Source organism: Carettochelys insculpta, chromosome 4, assembly GCF_033958435.1.
Source record: "Carettochelys insculpta isolate YL-2023 chromosome 4, ASM3395843v1, whole genome shotgun sequence".
NCBI classification, from domain to species: Eukaryota; Metazoa; Chordata; order Testudines; family Carettochelyidae; genus Carettochelys; species Carettochelys insculpta.
Window position 1 is genome coordinate 4,568,221 of NC_134140.1, and position 15,578 is coordinate 4,583,798.

At 42.4% G+C, this 15,578-nt stretch overlaps 1 protein-coding gene across 3 annotated transcripts in view; it reads right to left on the reverse strand.

The window, feature by feature from the left end:
* EXOC6B (exocyst complex component 6B) overlaps positions 1-15,578 on the reverse strand; it is a 458,226-nt gene that overhangs the window by 104,279 nt on the left and 338,369 nt on the right. For all 3 annotated transcript variants that reach the window (XM_074992199.1, XM_074992198.1, XM_074992200.1), the window contains one exon: positions 11,316-11,389. In XM_074992199.1, the coding sequence (XP_074848300.1) occupies positions 11,316-11,389 (74 nt within the window). The remainder of the gene's footprint in view (positions 1-11,315; positions 11,390-15,578) is intronic.

A 15,578-nucleotide genomic window follows, 5' to 3' on the forward strand; every position in this document is an offset into this window, starting at 1 on the left:
CGGTCTCTCTGAGTCAGTTGGTTTCCCTGGTAACCCTGAACTCATAAACACTTCAGACCCAGGCCTTTGATTGGATACTGGTGAAAACTTTCTAGAAACTTCCATAGCCTGGAGGACCTGGTTGAAAACCAGGAACAAACTCACGAATATTAAAATAGAATCATGAATTATACATAAGAACACCAAATAAAAGGCGGCGCAGCACAGCACTCAGGGTCAGTCTGAGGGGTCTAGCTGCGGACGAAGAGCTCCTGCTTTGCGAAGGGCTCCGGCTTGGCCTAGAGCCCCTGTTTACTAAAAAAGCTTTGGGGCAACAAGTAGGCCCAGGGGCAAGGCAGTCAGGTGGCGAACTGGCCTCACCCTAGTGGTGAGGTACTGTGTACCTGATTGCCGACCCCAGGGCCTGTTTCCCCGGCGGCTTGGTAGCTAGTGGCCTCTGAGGAGCGGCGGTCAGGTGTCGAACTGGCCTGCCTTGGCAGGTACTGCGCGCTCGGCCGCTTAACCCAGAGCCACCATCTTGCCTTCTCATAGCAGCACAACCGCTCACGCTGCCATCACCATCCCGTGACGTCACCGTACCTGATTGGACAACTGGACACGACCACTGTACCCGATTAGACAACTGGACACGACCACTGGACCTGATTGGACCATCGCCACCAGACACGTAATATTGCTACAAGCCCAGGGCGCAGCCCGGGTTACCATCTCCGACAACTAAAACCCTTCTAGGCAATTCAAACCCAATTAAGGGACTTAGAAGATTGCAGCTCAGGCTACAGCCCTACAGGGCCAAGAAAGGGCTACACATTGCCCTAACCCTGGGGCTGAAGTTAGCCGCTTTAGCTGCACACTTGTTTTAATAAGTTCCGTAGTTCAAGTTTAAGTAGTTAGATGTAAATTGTGTTGTAAAAAGGTTATTTTCGTAGAGGTTTAACCTCCCAATTTCTTTTTCCCTTTTCCCAAATTTTAGTTTCCCTTACCTACCTTTGCTCTCCAAGCCCCACTGGGAAGTTCCTCATTCACTTACCCAGCTGGGAGATCTCGACAGGCTAGACCTCAAGGTCTCCGGTAGGGTGGCCTAGCTAACCACGCAGAATTTGAAGGGAAAAGGCAATTCAGACTTCCCTTGCTCGGAGAGGAAAATTACCTCAACCCTTTAAACCTTTTCCCTCACGTTTTTTTCTTTAACCACCTTCTCTTGCTTCCCTGCCCAATAAGAGTACCTGCATAAACTCCCCACATGGATTTCCTGTTACTGGTTAGTGTAAGTGTTTGAATAATATTCTCCTATCAATAGGCTTAGTATAATAGTAATAATAAGATTTAGTCAAAGTTGCTGTTGGTATTTGTATGACTTAAATGTCATCATGAATTGTTGTATGTGCTTGTTTTATACGTTTTGCTGTTTGGTCGCATGTTGTTGGTTTTGTTAATAAACACTGTTGTATTTTAACTGATCTTCCTCTTCTTGTCTCACCCCTTCCTCCTCCGAGCAAGCTAGCCTCCTGCCTGCCAGGGGACAAAAATCCTCCAGCCTCCCCGACAGCGGCACAGGGCCAGTGTGTTACCCCCAGTGGCCTCCAGCCGGAGGTGGGTGGGGGCGGCCTGCAGGGGGCGAGGCGACCTCCATCCATCGCCGGGTCTCCACCGTCTCCTTACCCTCGTCCTGAGCCCTTTCAGAGGATCCAAACGGTACACTGGTGCGAGGTCAGCGTGGCCTTGGCCCGCGACTTTGCCCGCGCCGACAGGTCACAATATACTTTAATCACTGGACTAATCGCTGTATCCATTGGCTGCAGGTTTTGGCACTAAAAACTACCTGAATGTATAGGGAGCATCAATGCTCCCTCTAATCTTTTCCAATCACCTTCTGTTAGTCTAACACACCATCTTAGGAAAGAAAAAAGCAGTCATGTAGTACTTTAAAGACTAATAAAATAATTTAATAGGTGATGAGCTTTCATGGGGCAGACCCACTTCTTCAGATCTTGAAACAGACATCCTGGAAGTCAAGCATGTAAATCACATTTTGGATACCTATCAAAATATGCAATTAATGCAGACGCTTGCTACTACTTCATCAAAAATGTCATCATAATTGGGTATCCAGCATTTACCATGTCTCAGTGACTTCTGGATCAAATCTGCTGTGTTTCCCAGTGGTGGTAGTGGGTAGGCAGGGAGAATTAAAATGTAAACTCAAGCTGAATACAAAGTCAATCTGGGATCTCACTGGTATGCATAGGGTTCCCAGTTTGTGCCCCATAATCATAGGCTCTAGTTACATTGAAATCATCTAACAAACAAAAAAATACAAATGGAGAGAGAATTGATTATCTGACCTACTACATAACTAACTCCTCTGGATTTCTAACGGCTACTTCTATTCCCTTATGGTTAAAAACTGTAATTAATTAACGTTTTGTGAAATGCAAATTATTATGAATTATTCATATTATCAATGAATGGAAGGTGGGGAAAAAGGGATTCATGGGCTACGACAATATCACATAAGTGAAAATACATTTCACTGTGAAGTTTGCTGTTGCATAGTGCCACCTTGCTGTCAATTCATCAATACAGTGGAATGAGTGCCTTGCTAAAAATATTTATTGCAGCACAACCACAAGTAATTGTGCTGGATGCAGGAGTCACTGGGGGAAACTATGTAGACTGTGCTGCATATGAGTTGCCAGACCAGAAGATCACAAAGGTAACTTCGGTCTTGATGCCTAAGAGAGCACTTCAATTAGGGATGAGAAGATATCTACTGCAGATCTGATTTTTAATGCTTCATAACCTTCATCTGAATCACTTTGTATTGCATGCATCATGGCAATCCAATATTGTATTAACTTAAAAAGGCTGTTACAAGGAGGAGGAGAAAAAATATTCTCCTTAACCTCTGAGGACAGAACAAGAAGCAACAGGCTTAACTTGCAGCAAAGGAGGTTTAGGTTGGACATTAGGAAAAACTTCTTAACTGTCAGGGTGGTCAAGCACTGGAATAAATTGCTTACGGAGGTTGTGAAGACTATCATTGGAGATTTTTAAGACGAGGTTAGGCAAATACTTGTCAGGGATGGTCTAGATGGTTCTTAGTCTTGCCATGTGTGCAGAGGACTGTACTTGATGACCTCCTGAGGTTTCTTTCATTTCTAGTATTCTATGAGTCTATGAAAACGCAGCCTGAAATCCTAGTCCTCGATTTGTTTGCCAAATATACTTTGTCTCTCTTTTGGTATCCTCTCCTGTTGCTCCAAGCTGCTCCGCTTCATCTCCATTTTGAACAGTCTGTCACTCCTTGTTCACCAAGCACACGTTCCCCCTAAATCTCATTTCTTCCATTAATTAATCTTCCACTCATCTCCTCACCAACAGTCTTTTCCCCAATTCTCTGTCCTGACCTGGAACCCTGCAGTTTCTCATGCCCATGCTGAACTGAAAGCAATTAGCCCAGGAACCACATCTCATTCGATGACTTGTAAGGTGTCACTCGGTGTATTTCAGTTTTTACCACTTCATAACTGAGAAATGATCTGAGAGATTGTAGATTGCTTGACTGGCAGAACACCCATAGCCTTTTCGCAACAGCTAGAAGAATCACAACTGATCAAATCTGTCTGAAAAGGAGAAGGTTCTTGGGGTGGGGGCAGGGGGAGTAATTGGGGTAGTTTCATCATACTGCCTCTTTAGGGATTAAGGATTGCACTACAGAACTGACTTCTTTACACAGTGGGCACTGCTTGATCCAAGCTAAAATTCACTGCAGATGAATCTTCACTTTCCCAGGCAGCAAAATGGATGTTTGTTTGGTCCCATCCCCCCACAATATCAATATCTTCACTAAGCTGCCCTGCTCTACGGTATTGACCAGGGAAGCCGTACAGTACTGAGCAAGGCAGCTCAATGAAGGTTGCTTTATGGCTGGTAATTCCATTCAGCCTGCATAGCTTCCCTAGCCAGCTCAAGAGCGACAGCTTCCAAGCAGGCAGAGATCATTGGAGAGTATTCAGTTTCACATGCAGAGATCCTGAGGTTAAGGGCATCCACCTCTGGCCCTCTTCATCCCCCATCAATCCTGCCTCCATCGACAGGTTAAAGGTGAAAGTGCGTCTTATCACTCACCAGGCGTCCATTTCTCTCGTAAGATGACTGCCTCACAATCTCCTGCACTTAGAGGAATCTGCAGGGAGAAGAATGTTTGTTGCTACAAGAAGTTGGGTAACACCGTCTAGCTATGGATGTTCATAATCACTCTCTATGCCATGGCAGATATTTCAAAGTGACAATTTTCTGACCTGACAACTCATCCAAAGGGTGGTCTTATCGCTAAGGAAGATGAGAGCGGAGCGAGCTCAGCAAAGTGCAGGATCAGACCCCACATTTTAACAAACAGATAAAATGTGCTTGAGATGCATCTTTTCCTATTCAAAGAGGTTTTGGATGGAATTGGAGCTTTATCTGATTGGCCATTGTTTGTTACACCATGTAAGGTAAAACAGCCATCCACATAAAACGAGCACTCATACAGCATTTTCCTTTACCACAGCTGTCAGAAGTCAACTTCTCAGAGCTTTGGGTCAGAAAATTACACAATACTCACAATAAGGTTCCAGTCTACTCGTTATTTAGAACCATAAAGTTACTCTGTAGATGAAACAAAAAAAACAGTCCTGTAGCATGTTAAAAACTAACAACATAATTTATTAGGGGACAGTTTTTGTGGGACAGACCCACTTTTTCAGATCTGGAAAATTCTGATTAAAAGCTCATCACCTAATAATTTATCATGTTAGTCTTTCAAGTGTTTTGTTAGGATACAGACTAACATGGCTACCTCTCTGTGACTATTTATAGATAAAAATGGAGTCTCTGACCCTGAAGAGTTTACAAGGGAAGGGGCCAATTTTTTTTTTTTTTTTTTTACAATTAATACTGAACCACCCTCAATGTTTACTTCCACTGGCAATCTCCTGAAGCTCAGTCAGCTCTCCACCGATGCTCTGTAAATGTTTTCAGGATCAGACACTATGTTAAGATGAAAACAACATAGGAAAGGACAAGAGGTGGCAAGAAAGGAGGAGGCATGCTCATGCAATCACTTGAGGAAGTTAATACACAAATCCAGAAGGTCCCAAAGTCCACTGCTTTAATTTTTTTTTTTTTAATTTAACTGTTACAAGTTTTTTCTGCAGCTAAATGAAAACTCCTGAATGAGAGAGGTTGGCTTTTAAATTGCTTATGTTTCTGTCTGCCATGTGCCAAATGACCCAACAATCGCCGTAGGAGTATAATGTAACAAAAGAAACCAGGGCAGAATTTTTTTTAGACTAACTGAAGCACTAATAGAATATGTTTGCACTCCTGATTATTTTGTTTGAAGGCCCCAGGGAATAGCCAGTCTGGCTCTTTCTGGTGTGTCAATACATTCTTTCTGGATAGAAGGTGATAAGTTTTGACGGAGTCCGAGCAGTTGAATGAACTAGGGATTGGTGTGTTCTTAATATAAGTGAACTGCAAAAAGCCATGTTTCAAGTACCATTAAGACTAACTTAAACCCTCCAAAGCAAGGAATTCAGACTTAAAGCTCTAAATCTGCTCTGCACTCATGCCTTTGTGTTTTTAAATTTTTTAACTTCTTGCAGAGCAGTGTTAGCTGAAGACTGTATCAGCCTGGATTTCAGCACAAACTGATTCATCTTTCCTTTGTGAGTCAGACATTGAGGTAATTTATTTTGCAGAAAGGCACCTTTTTCAAAATACTTAATATTTTTAGTGCTCAAACACATACTCAGAGTCTAGCAAGGAAGCAAAACATTACCCAGGATTCTGGAGGCTCCTGATGGGGATGGCTTAGTTACTCCACAGAGAATTCCTCCATCATGTCTTCAGGAGGTGCAGGATTGAAAGAGAAATCCTATGAGATATCTTTATGCCAGAGGAGTGGGAAGGGTCATGTGCATGTTGAGGCGTGTGCGGATGGACTGCCCTATTATGGACAAATAGAGTAACCCTTTAAGGGGCCTTTCTCAGTTACCAGAACGTTAAGCAGCTCTTGGGAATCCAGACACAGAAATCAGGAGGGAAAAAGGCTGTTTAGATAACAATAAAAAGATTATACGGGAGGACAGCATGCCCATCTGGAGGATATGTTCTTTTCTCATTATTTGTTGGTATCTGTCTGCTCCTTCACTTCTAGATTTATGGGCAGAGATGACTTCTTAGGGACATTTCACTGTTGCGGCCAACAGAGCTGAAGAGAGCATTCTAAGCACAAGGAATGGCAAGGAACGTAGCACCCATGGGACTGTATCAGGCAGAGCAGTCTAGTGGTTAGTGCACGGGAACCACTGGGTTCCACTCCTGATGCTCCCACTGACCAACTGCATCGTCTCTGACATTAAGCTCTTGGTAATTCAGTTTGCTCACAGAGTATTAACCTCACTTGCCTGCCTCAGAGAGGTGTTCAGAGGCTTATCTAAAGCTCTTGGAAGAGATCCTCAGTTGGAGAGCATTTCCAAAACCCAATGTATAATTAATCACAAATCTCCCACAGGACTCACCTATTAATGCAGGGGTCATAAATGAAGCAGTTGTTTAAATGGACCATAACAAACCCCTGACTTAGCATAGGTTACACGGCATCCAAACAAGGCATTACAGTAAATATTTTCCTAGACACCCAAACTGAAACGTGGATTTAGAAGCCAAACATTAGGAATCAGTTTTTTGACATATCAACATATAAAAGTTAATTCTGTTCCTCTGGGCTGAGCTAAAAGACTTAGCTCTGTTAGTTAAAAGCATGGTCCAGCGAATCACACTGCGGTAGTGTAGGTTACACAAGCAGTGACCAAACCCTATGATATGAAGGGAATGACTGGGGATGCTACACACAGGGAGAATTAGCAGTAATGGGATTAATTTAAGGAAAGAAAAATTTAAACTGAATACCAGGAAAGACCTCTGGACAGTACAAAGCTATAGCATGTTCACCTGCCAGCAGAGGGGTAGAAGCCCCATTAGCTGGGGCATTAAACACTAAATAGGAAAGACAATCTACCGAGGCATATGACAGAAGAGACTGTGCTTCACAAGCTGATGGACCATCAACAGTCCAGGAAGCCATTGCTGCTGCATCAGCAGACAAACTTTTAGATATTGTCAGGGGCTTGGAAGGTGACTAAGGGTATGTCTTCCAGGGTTTGATTTCTCACACCTAGTGGACACGCATGAAAGCGAACAATCAGGAGTTGACAGTCAGCCCATGTACTCCTTAATCTCTCAAGGAGTAAGGGAGGTTGACAGGAGAGTTTCTCCCATCGACATCTCTCAGTGAGGACTGCCAGGTAAGCTGACTGATGATAAGCCAATTCCAGCTACGTAACTGCTGTAGTTGGAACTGCATATTTACAATCAACTTTGAAGTCTAGTGTAGACCTGGCCTAAGCTAGCCATCTGAACATATACCCTGAGGGTTGCATGGACTTGTAGTCAGGTGCTGAAGTGAGAAGGAGCCTGTGCCACCACAGTCACTTTGTTAGCACTTGACTATCTACCCTTACTGGGGAAACATGTTCCCAGCTGCTGCAGCTATACCTGCAGAGAGCTGAGATGGGGATGGTATGAGGAGCTGTGCACGCTCTCTCTCTTGCTGACAAAGTAATCCACAGAGTGCTTCAGTAGGGGAGCTACTACAATCAGGAATGTTCCTGCACTGGCAGAGAGGTGAACTAGGTGGAACCTAATAGGACATTTTGCCAGGTCTAACTTCTAGATTCTACAATTAATGCCATGACTAGTCAGGTTTTGCAAAGTCTTCTCTTTCAACTGAAAAATGTGCTTTAAATATGCAACTGCATGAGTGGACCAAAGTCACTTCGGAGGGTTTGCCAAAAGTTAAATCACTGTCTTAGCTTCCCCTTCAGGGAAATATTCAGCTTAACTGACTTAATTTCTCTTATAGTTTGCACACGGCAGCACGTATTTAATCAAAGCACGAAACAAGCTGCTTTTGGCATCTTTTAATAAGTATTCTGACACACTGCTGCATATGCAGTGGAACGGGCAGTCTCAGTCCAGGTGTGGCCCAGGACTAAATTTAAGCACTTGATGCAGCATCACGCAATTGCCTGTTTTCAGCCTGCCTCTACTTTATGCAACTAGCACTTCACAGAGAATAGAAACAACATTACTTGGGGGGAGGGGGGGAGTGGGAGTGGGAAGAGGAGAGACTGTGCTTGCTGTCAAGCTGTCATGGCCCGTTCTGGGGCCCTGCTTTTCTACTGCTGGCTGGCAAAGGTGTCATTCAACGTATGTACTTCCTAGCATGAAACTGTCAAGTGCAACACAAAGCAGACAGCAAGAATGACAGAGACAGCATTAGGGCACAAAAGGTGTTTCTTGGCAGAGGGGGCTAAACACACAAATCTTTCATTTCATTAGACTTCTATGAGAAAGTTTCTAATGAAAACATGAATTGGAAATCCACACTAAAGAAAAATGTATCTATCCGAATAAACTGCCAATTAACTTTGCCATGTCTGCAAATGGCCTATCAATTATTTTAAAGAAAATCCTGCTTTTCCTTTTTTATTTCATGCCACTCATAAAACAAGGCAGGTGACCTATGGGTAATATGTGAAGTTAGGGGGAGTGGGAGAAATGTATACATCCTTCGATAATCCTCAACCGGCTTTGGGACAGAGAAGAAGATACACATAAAATGTTTGCTGTTTAACAAATGGTAAGCAAAGCAACTGTTACAAACCAAAAGACAGCAGTCATCTAAGTCAGTGTTTAAAACTTTTTGAGACCACGGAAACCACAGAGACCTAGGAAAATTTCTTAAACAAACAGCAGCATGTACAGCAAAAGCAAAATGAAGTAATTTGATTAAGTATCATAACAATGAAGTAACATTGTACCTGGTTTTAGTAACAGAAAATATATACCAGTGTATGGTATCAAGGAAGTGCCAGATGCTTGTGGCACAGCTGCAAGTTGTACATGGAACACCAGTGTTCCATGGAATGTAGTTTAAAAAACACTGATCTAAAAGTCTTACCCCACTGAAATAGTTTTAAAAGGTGACTTTCAAATTTAGCTCCATCTAGTTACTACTGTTTCACATGCTGTAACATGACAGAGCAAAAGTCCCTGTAGAATGCCCTGAACACCCATTTATAGCAAGATGGGGTTTGGATTTTTTAAAACTGCCTGTGGTGAAAAAGTCAGTAGGGCTCCAAGGATGTGCAGAATGTGCACAAAATTCCTGGAAGAACTAGGGCTTCCTGTGGTGAAATACTCCGCAGACAGGGAACTTCTATTTATGTAACATATCATGCACTGCCCTGCATGAACAAATGATAGCTGTATATCCCAGAGGTTTTAGAGCCACACAGAATGTTGAATACCATTCCTACTTGTATCAAGTGGCGCTACTCTGACACTCAAATACATTATGGCGTTGCCTGCTTGAATGGCAGATTCCACTAGGCAGCGTAGGTGGGTTTGGTCTTGTCCTTACCTCAGAACAGATTATATCTTTGGCAAGTTATCAAAAATGATGAAAACCAGTTAATGTAAGAGAACGATCAAAACAGACTTAGTAGCAAGAAACGTACAAATACAATTAGAGCAAAACTGTGCAGCGGAGAATATGTGACAGAGAAGTAAGTAGACTAGTGATGAAGCAACAAATGGACCATCCTTTAGCTGTATCCCGGCTCATGTTGAATTCACTTTGGAGCATACTGTCATTACAAAACATATTAATATTACACAAACACAGGCTACCAGTTAAACACACGGCTTCATAGCACTTCAACATCAGAGAAGCATTTACAGGGCATTTAATTTTTTAGAAGAACACAACCTTCCTCTTCAGAGTACCTGCATTCACCACCACATCTTTGGAGAATAACTAACCACTCTATGTTATGTAAAACACCGAGGTCATGTGGGCTTCACTGAAAACTCCACATGTAGTGTTGAAACACTTGCACAGGCAAAAGTATTAGATGTGGGAATGACAACTAATTTCTTTCCTGTGAGACATTTGAGATCATGTTGCAAATGGATCTTACATTTAATTGAATGGACAAGTTTGATATGGAGACACATTTATGAATCATACAGAACTGAATTCCCAAATGTAAGTGGGTGTGTGAAGACTCATTCTGATGACCATCAAACTTTAATGTAGCTTTGCACATGTGTCATTGGATGACAGATTACAATGCACATCAATTGGATTCGGAGAGGGCTCGCAATCCATTAGGGGTTAAAAGCTGCTCTGGCATGAATCAAAGTCACAGTGGTGCGGAGATCATCGATACAAGGGCTTATGCAGATTAAAGAAATACCCTGTGCATCTGAAAGTTTTCAGAATGCAAACTATGTCATCCCTGAAAACAAGAGGCACTGCATCATTATGGCAGGAGAGACAAAGCAGGGGGGGTTTACCAGACAAAAAAAGATTGTTTTAATAGGAGAGAAACATCCGTCATTGAGTCTTACTTCATTCAGACTTTCTGTCCAACCCCATCCATCTTCGGTGCCAAGAGATGACAGGGCCCTGCTCTCTTCCCCCACAACCCCCTTGGTCTATCAATAATGCCCATTTCTCCCATAACAAATGACTCGCTAGAATGGCCCTGTTCCCTAAACTGGCTTGCCAAGTTCTAAGGATGCCTTAGTACCTGCTACAGTCAACATGGCTATAATGGGCTCCCTTGTGAGGTAGGCATCAGTGGGCGGAGCCTTTTGCACCCATCTTCGTGAACAGCCACTTTGTCATTTGTGGCTGGGGAATGTCTGTGAAAGAGGGAGGGAAGGAGAAAAGAGACACAAACACACATGCACTCCCCACACAACCCAGAATGCAAATTCCTTCACCCTCCTGCAATGCTTCTCTGGGCATTATCTACAAACAAAAGTGCTCTGCACAGGCGGTCTCTGCATCACTGCTCTTTCTGTTAGCAACACCTGCCCTAGAGTCAGCATGGAGAGTTTCCGAGCTAGCCTTTTGCAATGGCCGGAGAAGCCAACACAGCCCATTGCTTGGGGTCACTTATGTCTTTCTCCCTTTCTCCTACATCACGGACTCTTTCACCTCTGTCACTCCTAGGACCCTGGATAGCTAAATAAGTTGGCGGTCTTGAGTACAGGGCAGGAAGGGAGTGAATATAGGTCTCTGGCCTGAATCACCAGCTCTACTCTCCCTCCCCTCCCTTTTCCTTAAGACCTGATGGTCTTCAGTCACACATCTTAAAAGAAAAACAAAAAACAAAAACACAAAGACTTACTTGTCTCAAGTCGATGAAGGCCAACTGCAGTGTGTCCCCTTGGAACCCAGGCACTGGCCCGGATCTGGCAAACTCTGTGGGAAAGAAAAGAGGATAAAAAGCGCCTTTAACTAACCATGGACAGGGAGATTGGCAGACGGATGACAGGGAAGACAAGAGAGACTGGGGGAGAGGAGGACTGCACTTCTAAGGAGTCATGTCTCCCTCCCTTCAGCTTCTTTGTTTGCCCTTCAAAATTTGTGTCATCAAAACACCATTAATTCCACCGTCCTGACAGCAAGGAAACTGTACTAATTCGACCTGAAATTTATTCCCATGAGCCGCACTGGGCTTCAGAGTATTTGTTTTGTGAATGGACAAACAACTTGTAAAGAAGAAAGGGGAGGTGGGGGTGGAAAGTTTTTCCTCTCAACACAATAAAATCTTCAGCTGTGAAACTCTTTTCAGTTCCGAAAGCTATTTATATTTTAGGGCACTGAAGGTATTTTCTAATTTCATGCCTGTCACTGGGTTCCATAAGCATTCATCAAAAAATATGCCCAGCAGCACCATTAATTATTCTGCAGCAGATTATCTGGTATGTAACATTATCGTCCACATATAAGGACCCAAAATGGGAAGAACTTCTCCCACCATGTGGCCAATTTATTTATTGTGGAAGTGGACTTTTGACACTGAATAATGTTGGTTATAGAGCAAAGAATATATGTCCAAAGATACATTTGCCCCTTTCTGATGTAATTTGGTCCCAATTCTCCACTCAGGTGGTTTATTTTTCTTCTCATTTATTGGTTAAACTTACTCCAAAATCAATAAGGGGGACCACACATTGTGATTTCAGTCTTGGCGGCTGATTCATTTTATACTCTTGTTTCATAACTGTCACAAAAAAGCTGATAACCACATTTCTCCTTCCTGAGAACTTGTGACTCAGGCCATCTGATCTTACCCAAGTTTATTAAATCAACCATTCGAATGACTCTTCATATAAAACCAGGACCTCATTTAGATACGAGGATCATGGCTGCATCTCCAACCTCATTTTTCTCCCTCGTGTCTATGTGGTTCGTGAAGACACCTAGAAATACCATACACAAACTGCATGTCTGGGTAAACACAGGAAGGAGTTTTCACTAGGAAGGTCTGTGTGCAGGAGACGCCGTTTACTTTGTGTCATGGCTGTGCACAAGAAACAATGCACCAGGATACAACTTTTAAATAAAATGCTCCTAACACCTTTGATGCAGATGCTACTTCAGCACAGTTAATTCATCATGTCAGGACTTTTAAGGGTAGGAGTGAAGTCCTCAGCCTAGCATGAAACCTTAAAGGCCCCAGGTACCCTGTTGAGAACAAGAAGGATGTTAAAGGAGGACATAAGCAAGGTTTTATTTCCCATCTTCACACCTGGACTAAGGCCTTGTCTACACTTCATTGCACTGTTGATCTACCTCAGTGAGACAAATAGCATCACTGAAATCAACATAACCAACTGCAGCATCTTCTGTGTGATAAGGTTGATAGGGACTGCTTTCCCACTGACGCCAGCTACACTTCTCATTCTGATGGAGTGCTAGTGTCGATGGGAGCAAGCTCAGAGACTGATTTATTGTGTCTACAATAGGCACAATAAATTGTTGGTCAGCGGATTGATTGCTACCTTGTTATTCCACCGCACAGTGGAGAGAAGACGTAAGATACTGAAGGATGAGACATGCTTACTCACAAGCCCTAAATGGTGCCATCTCATTCCACAAATTCCCTTTGCTGGAAGCTTACTTCCACTAGCCCACTCGCTTTGAAGTAATACCGAGAAAGGAGAGCCACGTATTTGAAGCCCTGATCTTGCAGCCTAGTCACTTGAGCAGTTCCACAGGCTTTAATGAGACACATGGATTTGTCCTATTTCTAAATTCTCATGCAGTTAAAACACTTGTCTCCCCACTTCCACACCTCAATATTTTCAATCAAATGTTGCAGTGGGAACATCCTGCAATTCGGTGATTGGCACTTTAAAAAGGACATACATAGCCAGTTTTCAAATATCAACAGTTTTAACTTTTTAATATTTTAGAATACCAAAATAGTTATTAATAACCGCTCCATTGAGTGTTTTTAAATTGACTTTTGTTGTGGTACAACAAAGGAAAAGAATATGTGAAATATTTGGAAAATTGCAGCATGTTGGTTTCTGTTACAGAACTTAGTCAATTAATAAACAGGTTTTCCACAGCAAACTTCCATAACTTTGCTAACAAACAATTTAACAAAAGACCTAAAAAATAAAAATCTAATGCAAATCTCACCATTCTGGATGACTGGCAAAGATTGGATGGTCTCTAAATACGGACAGCCTCAATTAAGGCATGTAAGTTTGACAAGTTTGTTTTACATTGGTACATGATAGAGATTGTACAGTTAAACTAGGCTGCTCGGTTTCTAGTCAATTTCATTTTCAGAGTCTCCTGCCAGAAGCACACTATGCTGCAATGCCAGGGTTGCAAACAGGCAAGGTAGACGTTGAAATTTAAAGCAATAAACTATTTTTAATTATCATTTAAAATTTTGTTAAACCACTCATTAATTTTATGGTGTTTTGGATAAACTTATATAACAGACTGAAATTCACCCTAACTCGCAGGGTCAGTCCACACCCTTAGATGGTTTTCAGCAACGCAAGAGGCCTTGTGCTGGTGGTCTTCAAGAAGTGAATTTCTGTTACTTGCCATCCCTACAGTACTTGGGCACATTCACATAACATAAAAACCCCAAACAAAAACTTTGGCTTAGAGCACATATCGACTGAACACCTCACACTGGTGTCCCTTGTGTCCATGAAAAATATCATCACGGAGATGGAGTATTTAAAGGGCCGGTCTACAGTTTAACTGCACTGGTGCACTCTGTTGTAACAAAGGAGTATTTATAAGAGTGACAAGAGTATACTCATGCTTCTGTGGATGTAGCCAAATCTCGCTATATCTATAAGCGAGTGACAATCAGAAGAAATATCTGAAATTATTTTGAAAGAAGCCAGTTTGTAAATTCAAGTGTTTGTCAATTGACATAAATTAATTTAGGATTCTAAACTCAAATGTAAGATTCCCAATTTATGCAAAGACATGAATTTAACATATCTGTGACCTTCTGTTTGCAAAAGACCTGCAGACGATATTCTTGAATGTTAATGTTTTGATAGAATCACAAATCTTGAGATCTGTGTAGGGACGGTTCAAGACAAAATATCTTGCATTCATTACATGTGTCTAATGATTAGCTCTCTTCTAGATATATACGTTGAGGAATCATACTGCTACACTGTCTTTAGTGGGGCACAACACACTTTAATAAACAACTGTAATCCAGTATGGTCTCTCATGTCAAGGCACAGTGAGCTGTGTCACAGACTGCTGCATTAAACATACAGTGCCTCAGTAACTTCTGTAATGCAGACTGCCTTAAACTATATAACCCATCAAGAACTGGTAGAAGCAAACACTGTCCTAACAATACAGCTTGACATCCAAGGCATGAGAAGAACCTATAAGATCATTATTATATCTTTTATATTACAGTGCAAGTGACATCACATATATTGCTTATACGATGCAAGAGCATTGTGTAAACTGACTTCAAGGGATTGGAACAAGAACGAACGGGGTGTTTCACCACATTGTTATTACAAAATATTGCAGTACCCTCTGTACTCACAGGTCACATTTTACATACCAATGCCACGGGCTTATCTGGGGGAAAGGAAATGTATGAAGTACTTTTTAAAAAGGAACAGAGCTTTAAAGGAAAGACACAGCCAGTTCTTGGTTTTAATCCCCTCAATCAGGTTTCGGGACAGTTTTCTCAGAGCGATGGAGCACAGTGGAAGCCTCGGCACTGTCAGATTCATTTATTGCACTTTCTTCGCTACCAAGGCAAGTAGCGAGCTAGAGCAAGCCACCTACCATATGGCCCCTTGAGCAGAAAATCACTAGAGAATAGAGCAGATCTCTATGCGGCTGTTTGTACAAAGCACTTAGCCAAGCTAAAGGTTTGAGAGGCTTGTGTTCAGGCCAAAGAAGTAATGTCTTTGCAAGGCCTACAGGCAGGGGCCACCCAGGGCAGGTTACAGAGGGATTCTAAGCTCTTTTCCAAAATGCTTTCCCAATGAAAGAATCAAGGAACTGTTAAGCCCTTTACAATGAACAAAGGATAGAGTTCAAACAAACAAGGAAACAAGGCACCCATTGTAACTTAATTATACAGAAC